The sequence below is a fragment of the Pleurodeles waltl genome, chromosome 10, assembly GCF_031143425.1.
Source record: "Pleurodeles waltl isolate 20211129_DDA chromosome 10, aPleWal1.hap1.20221129, whole genome shotgun sequence".
Lineage (NCBI taxonomy): Eukaryota > Metazoa > Chordata > Amphibia > Caudata > Salamandridae > Pleurodeles > Pleurodeles waltl.
This window is the reverse complement of record NC_090449.1, coordinates 502,726,086-502,752,271: the sequence shown is the minus strand read 5'-3', so window position 1 is coordinate 502,752,271 and position 26,186 is coordinate 502,726,086. Positions and strand designations below refer to the sequence as shown.

General features: G+C 44.9%; 1 protein-coding gene across 3 annotated transcripts in view; it reads left to right on the top strand.

Moving 5' to 3' along the window:
* Positions 1-26,186, top strand: part of PTPN23 (protein tyrosine phosphatase non-receptor type 23) — a 582,812-nt gene that overhangs the window by 323,561 nt on the left and 233,065 nt on the right. For all 3 annotated transcript variants that reach the window (XM_069210890.1, XM_069210891.1, XM_069210892.1), the window contains one exon: positions 3,081-3,260. In XM_069210890.1, the coding sequence (XP_069066991.1) occupies positions 3,081-3,260 (180 nt within the window). The remainder of the gene's footprint in view (positions 1-3,080; positions 3,261-26,186) is intronic.

Genomic DNA, 26,186 nt, shown 5'->3' with positions numbered 1-26,186 from the left:
GCCAGAAGAGTTTGGTATTCTGATCTCCTGAGCGTCTGCTCTCTGATCTAACTACCTCGTCAGAAGGATCTCCTTTCTTAGTAACAGGACAGGGTCCTCTACCCAAATCCCAATAACCTTATCCTCCATGTTAATCGAGGTTCATAGCAGATACAGAGACTTTCAAATTGACCCTCTCATGGCAAAACTGGCTGATGTTTAGATATTTGTTTTTTCTTTGGTCCAGCGGAGTTTGCGGTGGGCACTGAAAGTTACTTGTAAACCCTTTTGGCCTTTATACATCTCCCTTACCAACCTTCATTATTCAAATCACTTGTTGTGATGCTTGTGGGCCCTTTATTATCCTTCAGTGGGATAGTAGCTTGACACTCACACTCTTGATATGCACTGATTTCAAGCCTTTTTACAGTTTACTTCTGTGCACAGTTACGCAAGCTGCAGATGCTGTTAGTACAGCCTCTGTATACCACCGTCTCCCAGACAAATTGTTACTGCAAGCTATTACCTCCTTTCTGCCAAAGTTGGTGCCTGCCTTCATAGGACAGTCCATCATTATACCTCCCTCTTTGAACAGCTCACCCCTCTAAGGAGGAGACAAGGTTTCTTTTGCTCGACCCTCAAATACCCCTCAGCTCATATACAGAGCACACAGAGGAGGATTAGGTAGATGAACAGCAGTCAATTGGCTTTGCCAGTGCTTAAAAGGGGAAGGCAGTCTGGAAGTGGATTTTATCCAGGTAATCATTCTGTGTACTAATACATACTATTCTGCTGCAAAAAGGAGCCTCTCAAGAGCATGTGTGCTCATCCACCAGAGCCAAGACGATTGTGACATTTGTGAGAGGTTTTTAGGTATTGCACAATCTGCCCTGCTGCGACATGGGTAGCCATACACATCTTAACCGGGCATTATTGGTTCAACAACCAAATCGGCAGGAAAGTCCATTTTGCCGGCTTGGTCCTACAAGATTTCCTCCACGTTTTAGCGTGCACTGCTTTGGTATCTAACCAAAAGGTGGGGAATCTATGGCTAGAAGTAGCCATCTGAAGAACAAGCTACTTACCTCTGGTAGCACTTTTTCTAGTGGATACTGTTATCTAAAAGTTCATTCCTCTCTGCCCTCCCTCGTTGTTCTGTGCAGTGGACTTTTAAGGTTCAAAAAATCTCCCATGCTGGATTTTGCACACTGTCACAATGCACAATCTGACATGGCCTATTTGCGTGAGGTCGCAGAAGAGTTTTACGGAAAACTGACGTCCACATATGGGAACGTCTCCTTTTTACAGCTCTGTAACACAATTTCCTGGTATGGCTCTAGGTCAGTTCAGAGCCAATTTGAGATCATTAAATCTGTCACCTGGATGGGGGAGGAGGAGTGGCAGTTCATAAGGTGATTCATCTGCAGTGTGTCCACCAGAAAAAGGTTTTGCCGAAAGTAAACAATTTATCTAGGCACAAGCTGAAGATGTTGACTTGCAATTTATAACTTGGGTAGCAACCATTTCTCACTTTTGGAATAGTTATAATGCACAGAGGTCATTGATTTTGTTTTTCTGATGATATAAAGCTATGTATACAGTGTGGAAACTAAAGCTTTTTTTAGACTAGGAGCACCTGACAATTGCTAGGCTACCTACACAATGTGAAAAGTGAAGAGTGTTTTAGACTAAGAGAATTTGTTTGACAGTTGCCAGCTCTTTGCTCTTAGACACTGGGCTAATCCCATTGGGAGCAGTGATGCAGAAGAATAAACAGGTTTTTAGATGGCTTGGCTGCAAATGACATAGAAGTTAGCTGAGTAGTGCTGGTCTGAAATGTATTAAATAAAAAATAATTTCATTCAGTAGCTTTGACCATAATAGGAAACATTAGGGGGGTTGTGTGCAGTCTGCATGACGAGCTGCTTGGGGAAACGTGCTGTTTGAAAAAGGCTGAAGAATCAACATCGGTCCTGCAAGTTTTTGGTGTTTAGGAACTGGAACAACAAGCTCTATTTGTATCGGTGGCTCTTTTCTGTACATATCTAAATATATTTTTTCTGCCAAGTACAGATAGTGACCGCGTTTGAAACTCTAATTTCCTTTCCATTTTCACCATACACATTTATCAAATGGAATGTTAACCTGTTGTGTCTTGACAGCAGGTGATGAGTTACCCTTATGGATACGAGCCTTGTACTAAGAGCACAAGTTAATTCTGGTGAATAACCTATGTTGCCTTGGAGTTAACTATTTCACCCTTCTTCTGACTGCCCCTGTCTCTAATGCGATAACACTGCACTCAGGAGACTACTGATAGAGTTGTATTTCCAGGGTGCAGTATTGCCCCAATATTCTAACTTTCCCCATTCCGAATGGGGCATATGTTGTTTTGGAGTTTGTCCATTTGATTACCACATGTGTTGCCTCTTTCCATCCATTTTTACTCATTCGTATTTTGTACTTTTTCCTGGCAAACTTTCATCAGGTACAATGGCCAAGCATATACTTGCACCTGTCTATTCATTATAGTGGAACTCAAAATGACGCATTTCTCTAAGACTTCTGCGTGTCATGCATGACTTTGCACAAGTTTACAGCCCCTGTCATCTGCTGAAGGATCCCATCATCCACAAATGAGACCAAAAAATTGTGCAATTTTCACAATACATTGCATGCTTTGCAGATCGATTTAAAAGAACTTTGTTAGCCAAGTGTTGGACATGGTGATACAGCGATCAAGCTGCAAGGATATAAATATTAGGATTTTCTCTTTGCTTCTCAAAAGAAGCCATACTGTCACCCATGCTTAATGCTTGCCCTAAAATCAAACCCCTTTTTCAACTTGCATATTTTACACAGCACCAATCCCCTTTTTTAATTCTCTCTTGAGTCCTTGTCTGCCTTAATTAAATTCCTGTCTACAGTACTATTTTATAGAAACTTCAGCATACATTGTAAAACAGAAATTTGGTGCCACCTTTCTCCCCATGTAGGGGGTGAAGAGTTATCCTTACAACCAAAGTGAAATTCATAGGTTGTAATAGTTATAGAAATTGTCAAAAATACAAATCTTTTAATGTTTGTATTTTTCACTTCAGGTGGAACAGTACTGTGCAGTCCCTTGTGTCTTCCTATGAGGCGTATGAAGACCTGATAAAGAAATCCCAAGAAGGGAAGGACTTCTATGCCGATCTGGAACGAAAAGTGGCTAAACTTCTAGAGAAAACGCGAGCAGTGTGTGAGGCTGCTGATGCCAGCCGACAGCAGGTTCTGGAAAAGTAAGTGTTCAAACTAGTCCAAGATTATCAGATATGGTAATCATAACCATGTGCACATACCAAGACATTAACAATCTACTGTGCACATAGCCGTGTTCCCTGTATTCATCATTTTATTTTTACACCACGCTTAGTACCAGAGCAATGCACTGGGCTGTAGCATTATAACTTACAGGTTAAATTATTAACAAGTATAATGTTACTGAATTGATCACACTCAAAAGGATAATTGGCTGAATAGCTGCTTCTGGTTTTCAACCATGGAAACTACAGGAGGCACAAAGATCTCTGTAAATCCAGCTCCGATGGCAGAAGATGCTCTGTAGTCGGTTTCAGCTTTGTTTTGTATCTGAAAAATATCTCTGAGAGCACCAAATTAATTAATTGATTTTTCTAGTGTGTATATATTTAGAGTTTTTGTAAAGGGAGACAACACTTGGTGAAAGACAGTGTTTAATGGCACGTGTAGCTGTGTATACACATGCTCTGCATACTTACGCCATCTAGTGTTGGGTCTGGAAGGTTGCAAGTTGTTTTTGTTTGCAAAGTTTTTCGAGTCAGTGGGCATAGTGACTTCTCCTCTTGCTTGTAATGCGCATGATCCTCGACTCCATGTTGAGGTTATTTTCTTCTGCTGTATGGTCTGGTCATGTTCTCTCGGAGCTCCGGTCCGAGACAGTCATGGGCCTCGTTGGTTCAGGGAAACCTCTCCAAACCCATATGTATTATGTTCGATCGCCATATTCTTTGTTACATTGTATTCCTGGATCAAAGGAACATTAGATAAGTGACTTTTTCGCTCTAGGCCCTTGGGGCAGCCATTTTCTCCATTCGATATACTGGAGAATGAAAAACTAATGGAATGGATGACATTCCGTTTCTGTCCGAAGATTCACTCCAAATTCCCTCAACCCAATCACCATCAGGTCTGTAACCTCTGCCTGTTGCTGGAACACCGAGAAGAAGACTGTGAGGCCTACCAGCTGTTCTAGTCGAAGAGAAAACTGTGAGATCCAAGAGGTCGTCAACGCAAAATGCAGAGGCAAGAACTGGAGGAAATGCCCAATATTTTTGGCATACAAGACATCACGTCGGGGACAGAGCAGGAGATTCAAGAAGCACTAGCTGTTGAAGAGGCATTTTCAGACCAAGATTCAATTTCGGAGGCAGAAATGACTGGAAATGAAGGAGATCCCTCGGGGTCAACATGCAGTGAGTAAACATGCCCCTACTCCACCAAAAAAAACTAACTTAGGAAACGGAAACAATCGAGCCGCTGCTGCTTTCTGGCCATGGCACGCATCAAAGTTGATTTGGATGCCCCACCCTCAGGCTCGGCACACACACATAAATCAAAAACCACTGCTTCCATTCCTACCCGCGTGTCAGTGGCTCCCGCCCCAAAACCTTGAACATCACATTTGGTGTCCACGGCGTCAGTACCGAAAAGACTGCCCGCATCGGCACCAACATCTTCAGCATCGAAAAACAAATCTGCTTCGGCACTGAAAAAAAGTCGAGCCGAAATCCTTTTCAGAGCCAAAAACCCTTCCAGAACCACTTCTTTACAAGATGAAGCAATTGCTCCAAGCCAAACATTCTCAATTGCACATCTAGCCTCATACTGGACGAGGACTAGTTTAAACTACTCCTTCTAAGAGACAGCTCACTTTTGAGGAGGCATTAGACACAACTGAACCTCCAACAACACAAAAAAGGGTGGACAAGGAACTGTAGGAGATTAATCCACCTCTGCCTACATCTCCTCCACCAATTACCCATCTCCTGCCACAAACCCCTTCTTGCAACACTATGGAAGACCCCTTGGACATATCTCCTCAAGGGTATCTGCACTAATGGCACAATATCCATGACACTAGGGATGACACATTACATATGCCTGAAGACATTGATCCGTGGTCACAGTATGATTGTTTACACATACACCACTGCTGATGTAGAGCTATACCCAGTTAGACCTTCACCCTCCGAAGACACTACATCTTTTCAGAAGTTAGTGGGGAGGCGTGCTAAATATCATCAGGTACCTCTCCACAAACATCCTATAGAGGATGACATTTTATTAGAGACACTAACAGCTTCTCATAAATCCACACAATATCTCCCTATGCGAAGGGAATGCTCAGACATGCAGATGATCTTTTTCATGATCCAGCTAAGGCTTGCATTATTACTCCGAGTGAAGAAGAAATACAAGACTTCTCCTTCAGATCCAATATACATCAAGAGTTAAATTCCAGCAGTCTCTTTGGTTGTTTCTAATGCTAGAAAAAGAGCTCATTTGCAAGCTTCTCAGGATGCACCACCTCCTGAAAAAAAGAGGAAACTTATAGAGGCATCTGGTAAGCATGTTGATGCTCAAGCAGCAAATCATTGGCATATTGCCAATACGCAAGGACTTCTAGCCATATACGATAGTGCCCACTGGGACGAAATTGAGCAGTTACTCCAATATCTCCCAGAGGAGCATAGGAAAAAAGGGCAAGAAATCTTTAATGAGGGACAGCTAATTTCAAATAATGTTATTCGCTGTGTGCTAGACTCAGTTGATACAGCAGCCAGAGGGATTAATACTAGTATTTTACTATGGCGCCATGCATGGCTGTGTATTTCTGAGTTTAAACGAGATACAGCATACAACCCTAAATGTCCCATTTGACAAGGAACATCTTTTCAGGCCACAAGTAGATCAGGCCTTTTGAAACGATGAAAAAGGACAAAGAGGTGGCTAGGTCTATGGGAGCACTTCACCTTCCTTCCTCTCGTGGTACTTTTTGCAAAACACAGTATAAACAAACCTCTTAGCCTGCTGCAGGTGAGACATCTTCCTTATATAACAAACGTCAATCACATACATCCTCCAACAGAGGATTCTACAGAGTATTTTATAGAGGAAATAGAGAAGTAGAGGCAAATCATCTTCTCCCTCGAGCATCTGCCACTGTCCCCAAACGGTGACTCTCTGCAGCTTCCAAGAGATCATTTCACACCTGTAGGAGGGAGCCTTCAGTTCTTCCTACAAAATTGGCAACAAATTACAACAGACCAATGGGTGTTGGTTATTATCAAACATGGTTGTTGCCTGGAGCTCATTTCCACACCTTCAAACATACCACTTTGTTGTCACAATCTTTCACAGGATCACATAGTTCTTCTCCAGCAAGAGGTACAGTCTTTGCTTCTCAAAGGGGCAACAGAACTAGTTTCTATTCAACACCAGGGAACTGGAGTGTACTCCCTTTACCTTCTCATACCTAAAAAGGACGACTCGCTAAGAGCCATACTATATCTCAGACCCATAAAACATTACATCTTATCAGAACACTTTCATATGGTCACACTACAGGATGTGCTACCTCTGATACAATAATGCAAATTTCTATCAGCACTAGATCTAAAGGACACCTACTTCCATATTCCTATACATCTAGCGCATCGCAAATACCTCAGATTTGTCATTCAATGGCAACATTATCAGTTCAAAGTGCTTCTATTCGGGATCATGACAGCACCAAGAGTGTTTGCAAAATGCCTAGCGGTAGTAGCAGCTCACCCACACAGGCAAAAAATTCATGTATAGCCATACCTAGATGACTGGCTGAACAAAGCCACCTCTCTTTCACAATGTATCAACCACATTCAAGCCACAATAGACCTGCTTCGCCAGTTAAGATTCACAATCAATTTCCAGAAGTCTATCTCACCCCAGTGCAGGTACAACCTTACCTTGGGACCATAATACATACACAGATGGGAGCACTTATCCAAATGCAGCTATGATACAAAACTTCCAAACACAACTTCTTCACAATCAACGGGTTACAACGAGATCAATCGTGAAACTTCTGGGAGTGATGGCCACTTGCATTACAATTGTGCCACATTCACGCCTTCACATGCATCCATTGCACGAATGTCTGACACGCCAATGGTCTCAAGCACAGGGTCATTTGGAGTATCTAGTGTTGGTAGACAACCGCACCTTTTGCTTTCTGCAGAGATGGAACAAAACCAATCTTTCTGAAGGGTGGCCATTTTTATACCATGTTCCCCATGTCATTCTGACAACAAACGCCACACAGATTGGATGGGGTGCTCATTCTCCACAACCTTACAATACAGGGTCTTTGGGACCATGTGCACATACGTTTGCACATCATCTATCTGGAATTGCTAACAATACATCTAGCACTCAAAGCCTTTTTCACACATCTAAAAAACAAAGTAGTCTTCATCCGCAAAGACAACATGACAGTCATGTTTTATCTGCAGAAACAAGGGAGGGGGGGCACATTCACTACAGTTGTCTTGCCTTGCACAGACAATTTTGCACTAGGCCATTCATCACATTTGCGTGTTAGCAGAACACCTACCAGGGTCTCACAACATTTGTGTTAGCAAACACCTACCAGGGTCTCACAATACTTTTGCCGACCTCCTCAGGTGGACACCACAACAAGTCCACAAATGGGAACTCCACCCCAGAGTCCTCCAACCCTACTTCCAAAAATAGGGTGTTCCAGACATAGATCTATTTGCAACAAAAGAAAACGCAAAATGCCCAAACTTCGCCTCCAGGTTTCCACACCCTCAGTCCAAGGGCAATTCTGAATAGATGAACTGGTCAGGGATATTGGCCTACGCTTTTCCACCTCTCCCTCTTCTTCCGTATATTGTTCGGAAACTCAAACAAATCTCTCACAATGATACTGGTAACACCCACATGGGCAAGACAACCATGGTTCAGTACACTACTGGATCTATCAGTCGTACCACACAAGAAGCTTCCTCTACACTGGGACCTTCTCACTCAGAACAAAGGCCAAATCAGATACCTAAAACCCAAGGACCTGATTTTTGCATTTTGGCTCCTGAAGTCATAGAATTTGAGTATTTAAATTTACCTCAAGCATGTATAGACATTCTTAAAGAAGCACACAAACCAACCACAAGAGCTTGTTATGCAGCTAAGTGGAAGCATTTTGTTCAATACTATATTTCTCAAACATGGAACCCTTTCAAAGTGTCTACACAAAATGTTATTTTGTACCTTCTTCATTCGCAAGATGCAAAGTTAGCATTCCTCCATAAGAGTACATTTAGCAGCCATAGCTACTTATCTGCGGAACAGACAATGTTCTTCTCTTTTTAAATCCCTGTCATAGGGGCTTTCATGGAAGGACTTAAAAGGGTAATGCCACCAAGGCTACCTCCAGTTCCTTCTTGGAATCTGAATATAGTTCTCCCCAGACATATGGGACCACCCTTTGAACCAATGTGTTCATGTCTTTTACAGTTTCTATTGTGTAAGGTAGCTTTTTTAGTTGCAGTCACTTCCCTTAGACATGTAAGTGAGCTTCAGGCATTCACATTACAAGAACCACTTTTTCAAGGACATAAAGATAAGGTGGTTCATCATACTAACTCTGCCTTTTTACCTAAGGTTGTATCTCAATTTCATATAAATCAGACTATTGAATTGCCAGTTTCTTTCTCCCAAAACATGATTCAGTTGCTGAGAGCCCTCCATTCGTTAGATGTCTATATTGATAGAACTAAAACTTTTAGGAAGACAAAACAACTTTTTGTTGTCTTTTCTCCGCCACACAAAGGTAACCCTATTACTAAATCTACTAAAACAAGATGGATTGTTAAATGTATTCAAACTTGTTATGCAAAAGCTAAAAGGCCACTACCTATTACCCCTAGAGCACATAAAAAATGTAAAAAAGGTGCATCTCAGGCATTTCGAGGTAGCATACCTATAGCTGACCATAGTAAGGCAGCTATATGGTCAACACCGCACACTTTCACTTAACATTATTGCGTGACATTTTTGCACGCCAGCAAGCCAATGTAGGACAGGCAGTGCTACGTACTCTATTCCAGAATACTGTAACACTCACAGATTAAATCACTGGTTTTATAGAGGCACTGCTTTTCGGTACATGGAGAGCATGTGTATACACATGCCATCAAACAGAAAATTTTACTTACCCAGGAAGTATCTGTTTGTGGCATGTAGTGCTGTTGAGTCACATGCACCCACTCGCCTCCCCTGTCACCAGTGGCTGTTACAGTACATAGATACACATTATTACACATGGTGCCTCATTACAACCCTGGTGGTCAAAGACTGCCAGGGCTGTTCTGGAGTTTGTACCGCGAACAGGCTGGCGGTACAAACTTGGGGATTACGACCGCGGCGGAAGCGCCGCGGTTGCACCGCCGGGACCGGAGGTTTCCCGCCACATTGGTCCCGGCGGAAGTAATCCCCCTCCCGCCAGCCTTTTCATGGCGCTAGGAACCGCCATGAAAAGGCTGGCGGAAAGGGGAGTTGCGGGGCCCCTGGGCCCCCTGCCACGGCCCAATGGAGCTTTTCACTGTCTGCATAGCTGACTTGGTTTCCGCCGGCCCAGCGGGGATGTCTTAATGGCCACCGAAGGAGTGCGGCCGCATGGCGGATACAACTTGGCGGGTGGCAGTTGCCGCCCACCAAAGTTGTAATTAGGGCCAAGATTCTTTAGTTTATCTACCTTTGTATTGCATTTCATTCATCACCGCCTGCGAGAAAACAATCTCAACATGGAGTCGAGAATCATGCACATTGCAAGCAAGAGGAGGAGTCACTATGGCCCATGGCTCAAAAGACTTTTCAAACAAAAACAACTTGCAACCTTCCTGAACCAATACTAGATGGCGGAGGTATGCAGAGCATGTGAATGTACAGCACTGCGTGCCACAAACAGATGCTTACTGGGTAAGTAACATTTCCCTTATGCTTGCAAGCAAAGGTGTACTCCAGTGTTCCAGAAAGTTTGTACGTGAAAGTGCAACCTGTACTCACAATATGTTTGTGAAAGACCGATTACTGCAAAGTTTCACATTAGGCAAACACTTTCCTAAACCAAATATTTTTCAGGCATTTTTCAAATCACAAGTAATTTTGTTTTTGTTCCAATTATGTTCAAATTTGATGCTTTCAATTGACAGCATATTTTATCATTTGCCTTTCTTAGTTTGTTGTGTGGATTTGTTAAATGATATTCATTAAGCATAGTGCCCTGCGTTTCTGATAAAGGATGAATCTTCTTGAGAGAGATTCCACTCATTGATGTGAAGACTTATATCGACATGCAGGCTGCATTGAAAGCCAGCTTTATTTAATAGCTGCCAATGGAAGTTAAAAATAACTTCAAACTACTAACTGGGATTGTTGTCGTACACCACTACCTTGTCACCTGTTTAATCCACACAAATAAGATAGTTGTTGTGAAACCTCCTCACAGATAAGAAAGAAAAGCTATGCTTCCTAAGTTAGTAACCGTTTCAAAAGGGAGCCGCACAGCATAAATCATACAGATTAACTTTCAGCAAGCAAATAATTTGCACATGCCTTATCTCTCACTCATATCCCATCATCACACACTTCAGCATTGCGCCCCAATACAATATAGAAGCACCCCAGGCTCCAAGCCCTTTGACAAAGTCTCTGCCCTCTGGGGCCCCACTGCCTTCATGCACCAGTCAGCAAGGACAGAAAGCATGGACGTTGATGCCACCCCTGTCCACAGGTGCTACCACGTCAAGCCAGAGAGCGCTTTAGAGGCCAAAGATTCTCTTGGTGCCAATAACAGCCTACGTTTCGAAGCCTACATAGGCGCCAAAAATTTAATCGCCACCCAAGACACCTTGGGATCTGAAAATGTCCCTAATGCCCTAGCCATTGACGTCAGACACCCCCGAATCTGAGACCTCCATCGGTGCCGACCACCACCTTGGTGCATAACTCAGACAATTTAGAGTAACCTATCCTCCAACAACTTCAGGAGGAACAAGTTTGCTAACTCTCTGGGCATGGTTGATGCAACCCTGCACGATAAAGAGAGCACAGAAAAACTGTGGGAGTTACAGAAGGGAGTGCCTACAGGGGCAATATCACCAGAGGTAAGGGTGAAGGGGAATCTGTTAAGGGACCCTCCGCTACCAAACATGGATTCCCTCCACATACCCCTACCCACAGTTTGCCCCAACCCCTGATCACACACCACTTGTCGAGGGGACAATAAAGTACTTCTGTCCATGCTGGAAGGAAATCATATCTCTTAAGTGGGTCTCAGCAGTGGTGCACCACACCTCATCCCAACATCCCACTCTACCAACTCAGCCTCAGCAGAGAGCACCCCAACTTCCTAGAACAGGTTCTACTGCTCCTTCTAAAAGGAGCTAAAGAGCTTGTCCCCCACCTCCAGTGCGGCAAAGGGGTTTAATATGTATACCTCACGCCTGTTCTCGACATCAGACCTCTTAACTGATGCAACCTGTCTGAACACTTACCCATGATAACCTTACAGGATGTGATCCCTCTGCTTCAGCAAAAAGACTTCATTAAGGTGTTAGACCTCTACTGTGTCTACTTCCACATTCCCATCCACCCTGTGCACTGATGTTAACTATGTTTCCTGATAAGTGTATGCCATTTTCAATGAAGTGTTATAATTTGGCATCACCAGCTCCCCCCCCCCTTGACATAGTGGCCCACACCCGGCTGAACATGTGCTCATTGCAGCAGTACCTCTCTTCACAATGGTCATAAGCGGGGTGTTTATTGGAGGATCTAATGTGGCAAAGACCGAATACATCTCTCTCTGCCGTTGTGGAACACCAACAACCTGTAATAGGGCAAGCCTTTTCTAGACTACATCCCCCGTAAGTTGCTATTACCACATATGCCTGTCAAGCCAGCTGGCGAGCACCTCTCAATCTCACTACAGTACTGGAGTGTGACCCTGTATCAACAAGGGCATCAAATTAACTATCTCGTGTTGCTAGCAATCCAGCTCGCCCTCAAAGCGCTATTTCCCCTCGTTCAGGCAAAATTGTACTAGTCAAGACGGACACAATGACCCCCATTTTGTAACTACAAAAACAAGGCCCCACTCACTCTGTTAGTCCAACGCATTTGGCATTGGACACTTTGCCACCATATTCACCTGATGGTTGAGTACCTCCTGAGGGCGGAAAATGACCTTTCAAACTTGCTCAGGCAGACCTATCAAGTCCACAAGTATGACCTCCACGCACAAGACCTCCACAGCTACTTCAAATACTGGGGTACCCCACAAATTGATCTCTTTCCACACCCAGAAACAAGAAATGCCCAGGCTGTGCCACCAGGCACTTAAATCCACAATCCCTGGACATACTGTGGATTAATTGGTCAGGGATAGTTGATTACTCTTTTCCACCACTTCTTCTCCTTCCATTCATAGTGCAGAAGATGCAGCAAACATCTCAGACTCATCTTCATAGCCCCTACCTTGGTAAAACAGCTGTGGTATTCCCACTTCCCAAAATTTCCATCAGTCTGACAAGAAGCTCTCCAACAGGCTGAACTTTCTCACCAGAAACCAGGGCCAAATCAGGCACCCAAACCCTAAGCAACTCAATCTAGCAGTCTGTAACCAGAGATCCTAGAATTCGGTGACCTCCATCTCCCCAAGAATGTATGGACATTTTGTGTGAGACTCGTGGACCAACTACATCAGCACGTTACTTAGCCAGGATTGAGATTTGTCCACTACTCTATACCTGGGCCCCTTAAAACCTGTTGTCCTAGAAATCATGTTATTTACTTCATCCTTAAAAGTCAGGCCTCACTTATATTTCTGTATGCCTTCACTTAGCTGCTATAGCAGCTTAAATGCAGAATAGAGAGCACTCCTTTAACATATGAGGGGTATACTTACAGTGGTTCTTGCATATTTTTAGTTAGGCCTGAATCTTCCAGATGATATCAAAGATTTGAGAACTTGTAGATTTGGAAATTTTCTGCTGCTGAATGCAGAAGCATGTAAAACGTCATATGAGAGTGCTTTCATAGAGAAGATATTTTATGGCTATTGCTTTTTCTTTTTACCAGGGCATGAAGAAAGTGACACCAGCGGTGGTTCCCAGAGCTCCTCCAGAGGGTCACTTTATGCTGCCATCTTGAATCTTAGGTGGGCAGAGACCTCCGGGAACATCTGAGTGGTCAGGTCAGGCAGGTGCCGTCACAGCCCCCTCCTAATAGGTGGTCACCTGGCTAGATGACCAATCCCCCCTTTCAGGGCTATTTAGGGTTTCCCTCTTGGTTAGGTCCTCAAATTCGACGTGCACAATTCCAGCAGGACTCCTCTGCAATGTTTACTTCGACTTCTGGCCACTGGGCCCGCAACTGGACTCCACTGGAACCTGCAAGCTGCAGCTCCAGTGATGACTTAGCTATGCAACATAGTTTCTCCGGCTCCTTCCAGCAACTGCAATATTTCCCCTGCTGTGCATCCTCTAAGGACAGCAAGCCTTCCGTCTGCACCAAGAAGCAAGAAGGAATCTTCCTTGGCGTGAAGGAGTTAGTCCCCTGCATCCACATGCACCAGCTGCAATGACGAACAGCCATGTGGATCCTTTTTTCCTGCAACTCTTCGTGGACCCTGCAACACAGGTGGTGGTGCTGTGTGGTCCCCTTGGTCCCCTATATCAGCTGTCTGACTTTGGAGGTGGTGAGTCTTTTCCTCTTCTTGCAGGACAATACCCCTGTGCACCGCAACTCCTGCAGCTACCAAGGCTTGTTGACTCTTCCGAGGAATGGTCGGGGTGCGTGTAGCCCCAGCCTTCAGCACTCTTCCCTGCAAATTGTGGTCTCCTGCCTACTACTCCAGTGACGTGGGACTCTTCAGGTGTGCTGAGTGGACCTCACTGCGACTCCTGTCCCTGCTGCTTGTGAGGTGCCAAGGGGGGTTGCATCCACGACCTCTTGCTCTCCTGACTGATGGGGGATGCCTGGGACTCCCCTCCTTGGGTTAAGTCTGCTTGGACCTTTCTGGTCCCCGGCAGCGCTGCAAATCTTCTACAACGTTTGCCTTTGCCAAGGCTTGTTGGTGATTTTTCCACTCCACTGATGGACTGCAGCTCTTCTTCCGATGTGGGACATCAACTGCATCACTTCTGGATTTCTTCCTCTGCTGCTGTGCTTCTTCACCGATTACCTGGTCCTGCATCTCCAGAAGGATGGGTAGTGGCTCCTGCCCCAACCAGACACTGGAACTGGACTTGGTCGCCTTCATTTGCAGGTCCTCTTCTGTCTGGATCCACCTTCTGTTTCTTGCAGTCTTGCTTGGGACTTGCATAGTCCTTTTCCAAAGTTTCTCTGTGGGTTTGGGAAAAACCAAATACCTACCTCTTCTCTCCTGTTCACTGGGGGGGGGGGTCACTCTGGTACTTAACTTTTGGGGTTCCTAGTTCCTCCAGGTTCCCTAGACAGATTCCACTTACCTGGGTGGGGGTCCAGCATATGCATTCAATTTTTTTAGTATATAGTTTGCCCCCCCCCCCCGCCAGGGACACTATTGTCTATTGCTATTGCACTGTTTTCTATTGCTTTTTATGCTCTTTCCTGACAACTAAGGTGTATATAATAGTGTGTTTACTCACCTGCTAACAGAGTATTGTCTATATAATGTTTTAGTATTTTTGTCACTAAAAGTATCTTTATTTTTTAAATACTGTATGGTTCTTGCATATGTGTAAGTGCTGCGTGACTAAGTGGTTTTGCATGAGCTTTGCATGCCTCCTAGATAAGCCTTGGCTGCTCATTCACAGCTACCTCTAGAGAGCTTGGCTTCTAGACACTGCCTACACTCCACTAATAGGGGAGACCTGGTATAAGGTGATAATACCATAGGTACTCACCCCACACCAGGTCGGCTTCCTACATTAGACCACTGTGACAACCGGTACAATGTTTGTGTTTGATTTCGGGGAAAGACTATGAATATTCGAATGGAGAAAACACTTGGCTCCATATGTGATACTGTCCATAGATCAAGAGATGTTTCTCCGTGTAGGAAGGCCAGACTCAGCACGGTTTCAGCTTAAAAAAAAGAGGTCACTGAAATGAAGAAGCCTTGTCTGCTTCGAAAAATGTTGAATTTAATGATAAGGACACAGACGATTTTGAGGATACCTCTCTGAATCTTTAAAACAAATTTCTGTTAATCCTTTTTGCCACACAAATTATTCTAAATTTATCCTAAGGGACTGAACCACATTCTTTCAAAACATGTTTTTAAATAACTTGTTTTTCATTTTTTAATAGAAAAAGAAATGTGCATAGCAAAATATTGATCAAGGAAAAGGGTTATGAAGAAGGAAAAAAGGGAGGGGATAGAAGGGGAAGATACTCTGAAATAGACACGTGTTACATTTGGTCAGTTTTATAGGGTTACAATTATGATTGTTATTTTTTACATTTATTTGAACAATGACATGTAAAAGCCTGCTTTTTGGTTCCTCCAGATCAGGAGGCTCCAGCAGGTGGATCGTGAGCTACCAGTTGCTCACAGCCTGTCTTGGAGTAGCTTGTTGCCTGTCACTTCATTTCAGGAAATGCAACTGTGAGGCCAAGAAAGGTGTAGCTGCAAAAGCAATTTGCAGCCTTCTTTCCCCTTAAATAAAAAGAAATGTTGCTTGTAATAAGTCTTTTCAACAACTAATACATGGCACCCATCTGAAAACACTATTTAAAAGCCATCACAGTGAAAAATTATAGCATCCATAATGACAAGTCTCAATGGGATTTATTTCCTTAAAGTCAGAGGCAGTAAAATATTTGGAGAGTTGCACTGTATTTACATTTTCTTGATTTCTTTCATTCTTCCTGTTTCTTGTTCCTTCTGTTTTCATTCTGCCTCTAGTCATTCTTTTGTGTTGCTTTTTGATTTTTCTCTTCCATTCTTTTCCTTTTTTTAATCTTCCATTTTTCTTTCTCTTTCTGTCTTCATCTTTCATTCTTTTTTCTGACCTTTTCTTTACATTCGTTTTCCTCTTTTCCCTTTCTTTCTGATTTTTCTCTTTTCCTTTTACTTGCTGTCACTCTGGCTCAATCTTTGCTTTTTTTCTTCATTTCCTTCTGTTGTCTTCTTTCTTCCACCTCATTTTGTTCCATTTTATCTCTACTCTTTGTTCATGTATTCTTTCCTCTTCCTAGCTTTTTCCTTCTTTACTTTTTTCAGGTCGAGCATAGCAGCGCGTAAGCACTGCTTTTCCGACTTGTTGGTATGTATCTGGGCTTTTAACCACGCCCACTGCACGCCCATCACTATCACTCATTTGTGGGCTTGTCTTTCAAAAATTCTTTCTTTCCATTGGTAACTGCTTTATGTTTGCCCCTCCTTGGCCATGGACCCTGTTACATGGATAATTGCACTTTTGCCGATAACTTTGACTGTGAGCAAACTTCATTTTTATTTTGTGTCTCTCCTTCACTCTCACAGCAGCACTTTGAATTGGCTTGGTTATGTCAACTGTTATACTTTTTATTTTCAGTTTGTGTGGCTAGAAAAGTCCAGTTAGTAATTTTCAACGCAAATAGCTCTAACTTGAGCAAACGCGACACCCATTGCATTGCAAATGCTTGTCTATTTTACTCCTCCTCTAGTATTTTTTCTGTTTTATTCCTGCTATCATTTGCTTCTCTTTTATTCTTTTTTTTATTCCCTCTGTTTTCTTAGTTTGTTTTTCTTTCATTTTTGTTCCTTTCTTTCTTCCTTCCTTTCCTTTCTTTTTCCTTCAAGTCTTTCCTTTCACACATTTCATTGTTTCTTACCCACCTTTCATTCCTCCCTCTTTTCAGTCCCTATATTCTCTCTCCCCTTCCATTCTTTCTTTACTTCTTTTCATCATCTTTTTTCATAATTTCTACTTTTTCTCTCCTTCTCCCTCAAGTTCTTTCTTTCCTTCTCTCTTTTGCTTCACTCCCATTTCTTTCATCCTCTACTTCAGAGGTACTTAACTTCCTAAAGCAATCTCTTATTAATTTGTGTTTCATTCTTGCATCAGAGGTATGCTTATGGGACTTGATTAGGCTGCAGCAGTATGTTTACTTGTAGAGCGCTAAGAAGTGTGCATGTACCTGTTTGTGATCTTAAAACGTTAGAGCAGGTCTAATTTCTGGACATCAATAAATTAATTTCAGGGCAATTAGCCAGAAAAGGAAAGCCTTTTGGTTCTAGCTCACGTAATGAGGACAGTGTCTTCCCATAGAAGGCATGACTAAGCGACCACAAAATCAATGAGTAAGAGGACAACAGATTTTATTGAAATTTGTCACAGGTAAGCATCAATATACATCATAATTAGATAAGAACAATCAGTATGTCTTGCTTCCTTCAGTCATCTTGGGGCTATCCCCCTCCCCAGTCTGGAAGTGCAGCTCTATTGGGTGGTGTCCATGTGTATATGTGTTTGTCGGAAGCTATATGGAAGTGCGTGATGTCAGCAGTCTTGCTGATTGATTGCCCCCTAGATGTGAGCATCTCATTGAAATGACGGATGAGTGATATTGGCTGGGGGCTATTGGTGAGGCCCCCAGGGAGCTCCCTTGGGACTGCTGACCTACATCCTTCAGGCCGTCCACCAGGCACTCCCATGAACTGAGCCAAGTCAGTTGATCCTCTGCCCTGTTGCCTCATGTATCAGAACTATGCTCTTGTACTCCATCCAGTGCTCCAATTCCCTCTTCCAGCATGCAATCCTAGAACCTCCTGGGTGTTTCCAGTTCCTTGTAATCTCTCTCTTAGCTAGGATATAGGCCAGATCCTGGAGTCCACTGGAAGCCCTATTCTGGGGGGTGTGGGGGAACCAGTGAAGAAGGCAATTCTCCTATGTACAAGGACATCCCGAGAAAAAACTTCAGCCATGAAGGCTGTTACCTCTCTCCAATAATCAGTTAAGTTTGGGCAAGACCACATCATGTGTAAGAACTCAGCTGCCCCCTCTCCACATCGTGGACACTTTGCTTCGGCTAAGTGAAGGTGTTCCCGGAGACGCCTAGGGGTGAGATAGGGCCTGTGTAGAATGTAGAAGTTTATCAATGTAAATTGGGCATTCCCAGATACTTTTGGTTCTCTCTAGGATTAGCTCCCAGTCCATCCCTGGAATTGGAATTCCCAGGTCCTCTTCCTACCGCATTCTCAGAGCCTCTAGGGGGCGTAATGCCCTCTTTCAGATTGCCCCATATGAGCAAGTTACTGCCCTCCGATACGACTACGACGTAGTTACCGACAGTGTGGGGCCGTGGCGCCATTTGCCCAATTCCCCCAATATTTTTTTAATAGCGAGGGTAACCGCGCTATGCAGTAGGAAATGCCCTTGTGGGAGATCATACTCCTGCTGGAACGCCTCAAAGGAGATAGGCTCCCCATGCCTGTACAAGCCCCCAGTCGCGTAGCTCCTGCGTCTGGACAGGGTGTTATGTCCCCCCGTCTCCTCGGTGAGGCAACCAGGGTAGCCAAACCATTGGGATGTCAGAGTAAGGAATGCTCGTATCAATTTTTTGGGGCTATCTATTCCAGCATTTTTGTATGACCCGAACCTCAAGAGTGTCTGTAGGTATGGGGTGCGTGAATTTTATTAGGGGTCCCACTAATTGGGAAAGGTGTGGAACTGATGAGCTCAAGCCGCCATTCGGAATCTTGCGCCCCGCAATCCATTGGGTTAGCCATTGCAGTTGAGCTGCCAAATAATGCAACTCGTAATCAGGAACTGCTAGTCCCCTCTACCCACGGCCTCTTCATGGTAGCCAGTGCCAGTCCGCGTTGCCCTGGTCCCCAGATGAACGCAGTGATCAGGGAATCCAGTTCCCAAAAGAGAGTAGCGGGGATCCAAAGCAGCAAAACCCCAAAGTAGTACAGTAGCCTATGTAGGGCCACCATTTTAAGCAAAGCTACTCTCCCCGCCAACAACAATGGGAGTGTCTTCCAGAAGTTAAGATTATTTTCAAGAGCTCTAGTTGCTTGACATATATATCTTTCCAGGAAGTCAGCTTTAGCATGGTAAATTCTGACTCCTAGATATGATATACATCTAGTTTCTCAGGGGACATGGTCTAAGTCTTCAGGTGGGTCTCGGTCTGCATATAGTGGGTAGAGTTGCGATTTCTGCCAATTCACATGCAGTCCTGAGAGAGAGAGACAAACTTCTCTGAGTGCTTTAGCTCCCCTCAGTTCCAATGCTGTTTTCAGTTGGAACATGAGCAGGTCATCTGCATAGAGTGCTATGTGGTGAAAGGTATCCCCATGTAGTAGCCCTTGATACCAGTGAGCTGTCCTCATCTGGCTGGCTAATGGCTCCGTAGCCAACGCGAACAGTAAGGGCGGTAGGGGGACACCCTTGCCGAGGGCCTCTCTGCACTCTGTATAATTCTGATATTGTGTTCCCAGTTTACACTCGGGCTCTAGGGTCCGTGTGTAAAAGTTGGGTCAAGCTAATAAGACCACCTCCCCACCATACCCCAGGTGTCCTAGCATTCTGTATAGGTAGCTCCATTTCATTCTGTCAGAGGCCTTCTCTATATCGGTGGCAAATACAGCAGCCAATGCTTTGTCTGGGATGACCACATCAAGAAGATTGATAAGGTGTTGTACATTCTGGGCTGTGTTCGGTGCAGGGATAAAACCTGCTTGCTCAGTGTGGACCAGGCGAGTCAGCTAAGGCAATATTCTTGTTTCTAGGACCCGTCTGAGGATTTTATAATCTGTATTGAGCATCAACAGCGGCCTATAGGCCTTGCTGTTGTGTGCTGGCCTGCCGGGTTTCAACAGCGGGGACTATCTTTGGTTGTGTCAGGCAGGCGTCCTTGGCCGCTTTGTGTATTGCGACAAGTCAAGGGACCAAGTCATCCACATATGTGGCATAGAATTCTATTGTGAGCCCATCTGTGCCTTGCGTTTTCCCCCTCGCAGGCCCTTAATGGCCGTCTGGATTTCAGATATTTTTATGTCCCTCCTTTTCCTCGGCAGTGAGGTTCAGCTGTGGTAGTGGTTCCGGGAAGGTCAGTACTTCAGTCTCCCTGCTTTATACTTGGCTGGTATAGAGAGAGGTGAAGTATCTGTAAAAATGTTGGTTAATCTCCTCCTGCGGGTACGCCCTCTGCCCTGTAGAGGTGGTAATTTCCACAATGGGTGACCCTCTTTTGGAAGGGTTAGCTAAGCATTCCAGAAGTGTGCCCATCTTGTCCCTTTCGGCATGTACCCTTATCATGTAGTTCTTATAGTCAAAGCAACAGAGCCTCTCTGAATGCTCTGCTACTCTTTCGCTCATCTCAAACACCTCCGACTGCAGCTCAGGGTGACCTGGCCTCAGTTTCTCGATTTCCTGTAGCTGGCTATCTGTGTCTGTGACTTGCCGTAGCACCATAGCAATGTCCTCTGTATCCATATGGGCTCTGCTATGCATCTACCTTGTGACACTACTTTGAAGGCATCCCATAGTATCTAGGGAGAGGAGACAGCTTCCTCATTCTCCGCAAAATATTGTCTAATGTGCTGTCCTGTCTGGTCTCGGAAGACAGGGTCTTCCAGTGATTCTGGCTTCAGCCACCAATTCAGTATACGTAGTTTGGCTCGCTTCCAATGTAGGTGGAGAAGGACGGAGTTGTGGTCCGAGACTGTCCTCCCAAGGTGTTCCACCTCCACACCTGGCCATGTACCTCTTGTGTGAAAGGAATGTATCTAAACGGATATGTAAGTCATGTGTATTGGAAAAGAAGGAATAGTCCCAAGCATGTGGGAAGGCGCAGTGCTACGAGTCCACTAATCTACTCAGTTTGCCAGTCTCGAAACACACGGGCAGTCCTTCAGACAGAAGAACTCCCAAGAGGGGGATGTGACCTATTTATGTCAGGGTCTGCCACACAGTTAGTCTCCCCCATCAGTACTGCTTGTAGTAGATAAGGGGCCAGTGTCCCCGAAAGATGTCCAAGGACGTTCCATAGTCCATATTTGGAGTGTAGATGCTAATAAGAGCTTCCAGGTGGCCGGTGACCGCCACAAAACGGCTTTCAGGGTCTATGACTGCCCCTGTTTTCTGAAAAGGGGCTCCCACCCTAATCCAGATGAGTCCCCTGAGCATAGGGGGAATAGGATTTATAGTACACCTGACTCCTCCAGCGTCTCTGTAAGGCCTTGCCCTCTGTGGCTGTCCTGTGTGTTTCTTGCAGCATTGCTGTGAGTCCCTCTTGGTCTTGGGACCAGGACCACTGGGCTAGACCAGGGACTGTCAGAATGCTTTATTACCCCTAACTCCAGCATCTTGTGGACTTCCACTTTGATGCTCTCTTTGACTTGGTCATACTGTCTATATATTTTGTTTTTGACAGGCAAGCTGTCTTCTGTGTCCACATCATGGGTACACAGGTGCGTCAGACCAGGGGTCAAAGAGAAGAACTCAGCATACTGCTGTAGGACTTGCCTGCAGTCAGCTTGCTGTTGGGCAGAGAGGGTGTCTGAATAGACACCACCATCTTTAGGGTCCATTGAGAGGAGGTCAGGGAGAGGTTCACTCTGCTTCCTGAGCCTCATCAGTAACCATCAGCATGGTTATTTCTGCTTTATCATTATAGAGTTTCCGGTGGTTAACATGGATCACCTTCTTGGGTGTCCTGCTAGTCCCCAGGTGTCTACTGAGTAAGTGACCTGACTCTTTTTCTCTGGCACAGGGTAAGGGCCACTCCATCTGTCCTGGAGTGCCCTGTGAGCCGCAGGCTCCAGAACCCATACTTTCTGCCTTGCTGGAATTCAACCATTGCAGCCTTTTGGTCATTCCACAACTTCTCGAGTTGTTGGCTAGCCTCAAGGTTTTTGGATGACTTTTCCATGTACTCAGCCATCCTTGAGCGGAGCCCAAGCACAGTCCACCACATCTTGTTTAGGCTCATGGAGAGGTCTCTCCCAGCCCTCTTTAACAAGTGCCAGTGGTCCCCTTACAGTATGGCCAAACAGAAGATAAGAGGGGGAAAACCCTACTCCTTTCTGTTGCACCTCTCTGTAGGTGAAAAGCAATTATGGCAAGAGGACATCCCATCTCGTTTTGAGTTTTTCACGGAGCCCCATGATCATTTTCTTCAATGTCTTGTTGAATCTGTCAACAAGGCCATTGGTTTGTGGATGGTATGGTGTGATGAAGTTATAAGTCAGCCCATACTCATTTCACATGTGTTTCAGATAATCTGACATGAAGTTTGTACCTCTGTCAGAAACCACCTCCTTAGGGAAAACCACTCTCGTAAAAACACCAGTTAGGGCTTTGGCTACTGCAGGTGCAGTAGTCAAACTAAGGGGAATTGCTTCAGAGGATCTGGTAGCATGAGCCAATACTAACAGTATTTCTTGTTTCCCTGAGGCTGTGGGGAGTTCAAGTGGACCCACAGTGTCCATGCCAACCCTTTCAAAGCGGACCCCCACCACAGGAAGTGGAATGAAGGGGGGCTTTGGATGACCACCTGTCTTGTCACTGGCTTGACAGGTGTCACAGGAGCTACAAAACTCCCTTACTTTCTGGGACATAGGCCAAATAGAAATAGTTCACAATTCTATCCCATGTCTTGGTCTGTCCCAAATGCCCAGCTAGGGGGACATCATGGGCCAATGTGAGGATAAGCTCTCTGAGCTGCCAAGGGCATTACCACTCTCCTGGTGGTGCTAGGTTTGAGATCTCTTGACTCCGTGTAAAGGACTCCATCCTCCCAATAGACCCTGTGGGAGCCACTGACATCTCCCTTTTCCTGTTCAGCAGCTTTCTGTCTCAGATCTTCAAGAGTAGGACAAGTCTTTTCCCCCTGGCACAGCTGTTCCCTTGAGGGTCCCCCTGGGCCCTGGAGCTCTACCTGGTAAGGCTCCAGCTCCATGGACTCAGTTCCCTCAGGGGATAAGACATCTTCCTATGAGAGAGGTCTTGCTTCTTTTGCTGATCGAGGCTGGTCCCCCAATCCTCTTACCTTTTCTTTTTTAAGGTTGGGCCATTATTCTAGGCTCCAACACTTCTTTTGCATCCTGTGCGCTGTTCTGTGCTCTTGTTTTGACACACACCAGTTCAGGGAAACCCAGCATGGCTGCATGGGTTTTGAGGTTTACCTCAGCCCATGCTGAGGACTCCAAATCATTCCCTAGCAAACATTCTACTGGGATTTCAGAAGAGACACCACCTGTTCCAGGCCAGTAACCCCTCCCCATTCTAAAGTCACCATAGCCATGGGATGGACTTGATTCACATTATCAGCATTGGTAACTGGATACGTTTGTCCAGCCAAATACTGTCCTGGGGGAACCAGCTTCTTTGTCACATGGTGACACTGGCACGTGTATCCCTCAGGGCTTCTACCTTGTCCCATTTATCAAGAGCTGCTACCTGTATTTTTGCATGTTAGGCGGCCATGCAGCTAGTGTGGCTATATCCACCCCGTCCTCTGAGACTAAAGTAGCTTCAGTGTGGACCCTGATTTGCTCTGGGCACACTTGAGCCCACCTGGAGACTGGCTATTCCAGTACTAACTGGAGTAGTGCTAGTGGGACTTTTCTTGGGACAGGCCTTGTCTCCAGTTTGGTGTCCATGCTGTTTACAGTTGTGACACCAGGCCTTCTTGAGGGTCAAAGCTTTTACCCTTGTACCCATTTGTGGACTGTGAAGAGGCTCGGGCCCACTCTCCTTAGCAGGTTTTTGGGGCCCTTAAGAAGACTTTAGTTTTGTCCTTTGATGTCTCACCGCCCTTCCCCTGGGGAGGCTTTGTGACCCCTTTCTTTTGGTCACTCCCTGTGGAAGTCTTGGTCACCCTTGTCTTGACCCAATGGTCTGCCTTCTTTCCCAATTCTTGGGAAGAAAGTGGACCTAGGTCTACCAGATGTTGATGCAACTTATCATTAAAGCAGTCACTCAACAGGTGTTCCCTCATAAACAAATTATAAAGCCCATCATAGTCTTGCACTCCACTACCAGTTATTCAACCATCCAGTGTCTTTACTGAGTAGTCCTCAAAATCAACAAAGGATTGACTCGAGGTTTTGTGAGCCCCCCTCAACCTAATTCTATATTCCTCAGTGGAGAATCCAAAGCCCTCAATCAGGGTAGCCTTATTGTGGTCATGGGATTCTGCATCTTTACCAGTGTGAGGAGTCTATCCCTACACTTACCAGTGAACAGTTCTCAAAGGAGAGCTCCCCAGTAAGATCTGTTTAACGTTCTGGTTGCACAAGCTCTCTCAAAAGCTGTGAACCATTTGGTGATATCATCACCTTCTTCATATTTTGAGAAAATCCCTTTGGGGATTTTTAGGATATCAGTATTCTCTCTGACCCTATTTATGTTGCTGCCACATTTATGGGTGCTGAGCCCATTTCTGCTCTCCCCCTTCCTATAGCTAGGAGCTGTTTTTCTAAAGCTAGCCTTTTGGCCATCCTTTCTAAAAGGATGTCCTCTTCATTGAGGATGCCCTCAATGTTCCCAGAGGAACTGGACGCCCCTGTGGAAGATCCAGATCCAGTGAGTACTATCTGTGGAGGCAAGGATCTTGGAACCCTTGCCTCCCTAGTTAGGTTTGGAGAGGGTAGTTCATCCACCTGATCCCTAACTTCTTACTAGGTCTTTCTCCTCAGCAGGGTGGTCCCTGGTGTACTCTACCAAGAGCTCCTGGAGCTTGACCTTAGTATGGTTGGAACCAGTTCTAATCTTTCTTAGCTTGCATAGGGACCTTAGCTCTGCTATCCCTAGATGGATGTAAAGAGTGAGGTTGAGTTCCATCACTGTGTCCTCTGAGCCATTCATTTTGTCTCTAAAGTTGGAATTACTTTTTAGAAACTAAACAATACTTCTAGTAACTAGATGCTAACTTTACAGTAACTTTTAAACTTATAAAGAAATGCTAAGGGAACTTAACCAATGCCCTAGCAGGACTTTTACAACTTTGGAAAAAATTATGAAATTCAACAATGAGCTTTCTAAAGGCAATTTTGGAATTTAGTTGTGTGATCAGGTATTGGCTGAGTAGTCCAGCAAATGCAAAGTCGTAGAACTCACTGCTGATTCTCCAATGTAGGAAGCTGGCTCTGTATATACTATCAAAATGAGATATAGTGTGCACAGAGTCCAGGCGTTCCCCAGAGGCTTGACAGAGGCAATAATAGATAATACTAATGCTCTATTTGCAGTCGTGTGGTCGAGCAGTTAGGCTTATAAGAGGGTAGTGTTAAGCATTTGTTGTACATACAGAAGCAAAAGAAGAAACACACACTCAGTGACTTAACTATAGACCAGTAGGATTTTATATAGAAAAATATGTTTTGTTAAGTTATTTCTAGAACCACAAGATTCAATTTGCACGTAAGTACATTAAATGAAAGGTGCTTTACATGGGTATAATCAGGATTTGAATGGAATCAACAATGTACACGTTTTTTCTTGAAATGGCAAAAAGCTATTTTAAAAGTGGACACTGCAATTTTCAACAGTTCCTAGGGGAGGAAAATAACGTACAGTTTTGGAGGTAAGCAACTTATAGATTCAGTCTCCGAGGCATAGGTAGCCCACTGTTGGGGGTTCAAGATAACCCCAAACACCCAGCAACACAGGGCCGGTTAGGTGCAGAGGTCAAACAGGAACTAAAATAACAGGTAAGTACTTGTGTTGTTGGGGGGCAGACCAGGGGGGTTTAGAGGAGCACTGGGGGGGCCCCAAGTAGGCACCAAACACAAACCCTCAGCGGCATGGGGGCGGCTGGGTGCAAAGTGCAAACAGGGCGTCGGGTTCCCATTAAACTCAATGGAGGGGGTCACTCAGGCGTTGCAAGTAGAGCACAGGGGAGCTCCTCGCGCAAGCCACTGACTGGATAGTGAGGAGGGCTGCCTGCTGATCACTGCTGTATGGGTGGTCGGTTTCTCTCGAGTCTGGGGGCTGCAGGTGCAATGCTTCTCCAGGCGTCTAATATCTTCGTCCTGGGCAGTCTCAGTCAGGGGGATCCTCTGGATTCCCTCTGCAGGCGTCGTCGTGGAGGGGTGGAGAGGTCAGCCAGGGTGGAGACACTGTCGGAATCGCCTGGGG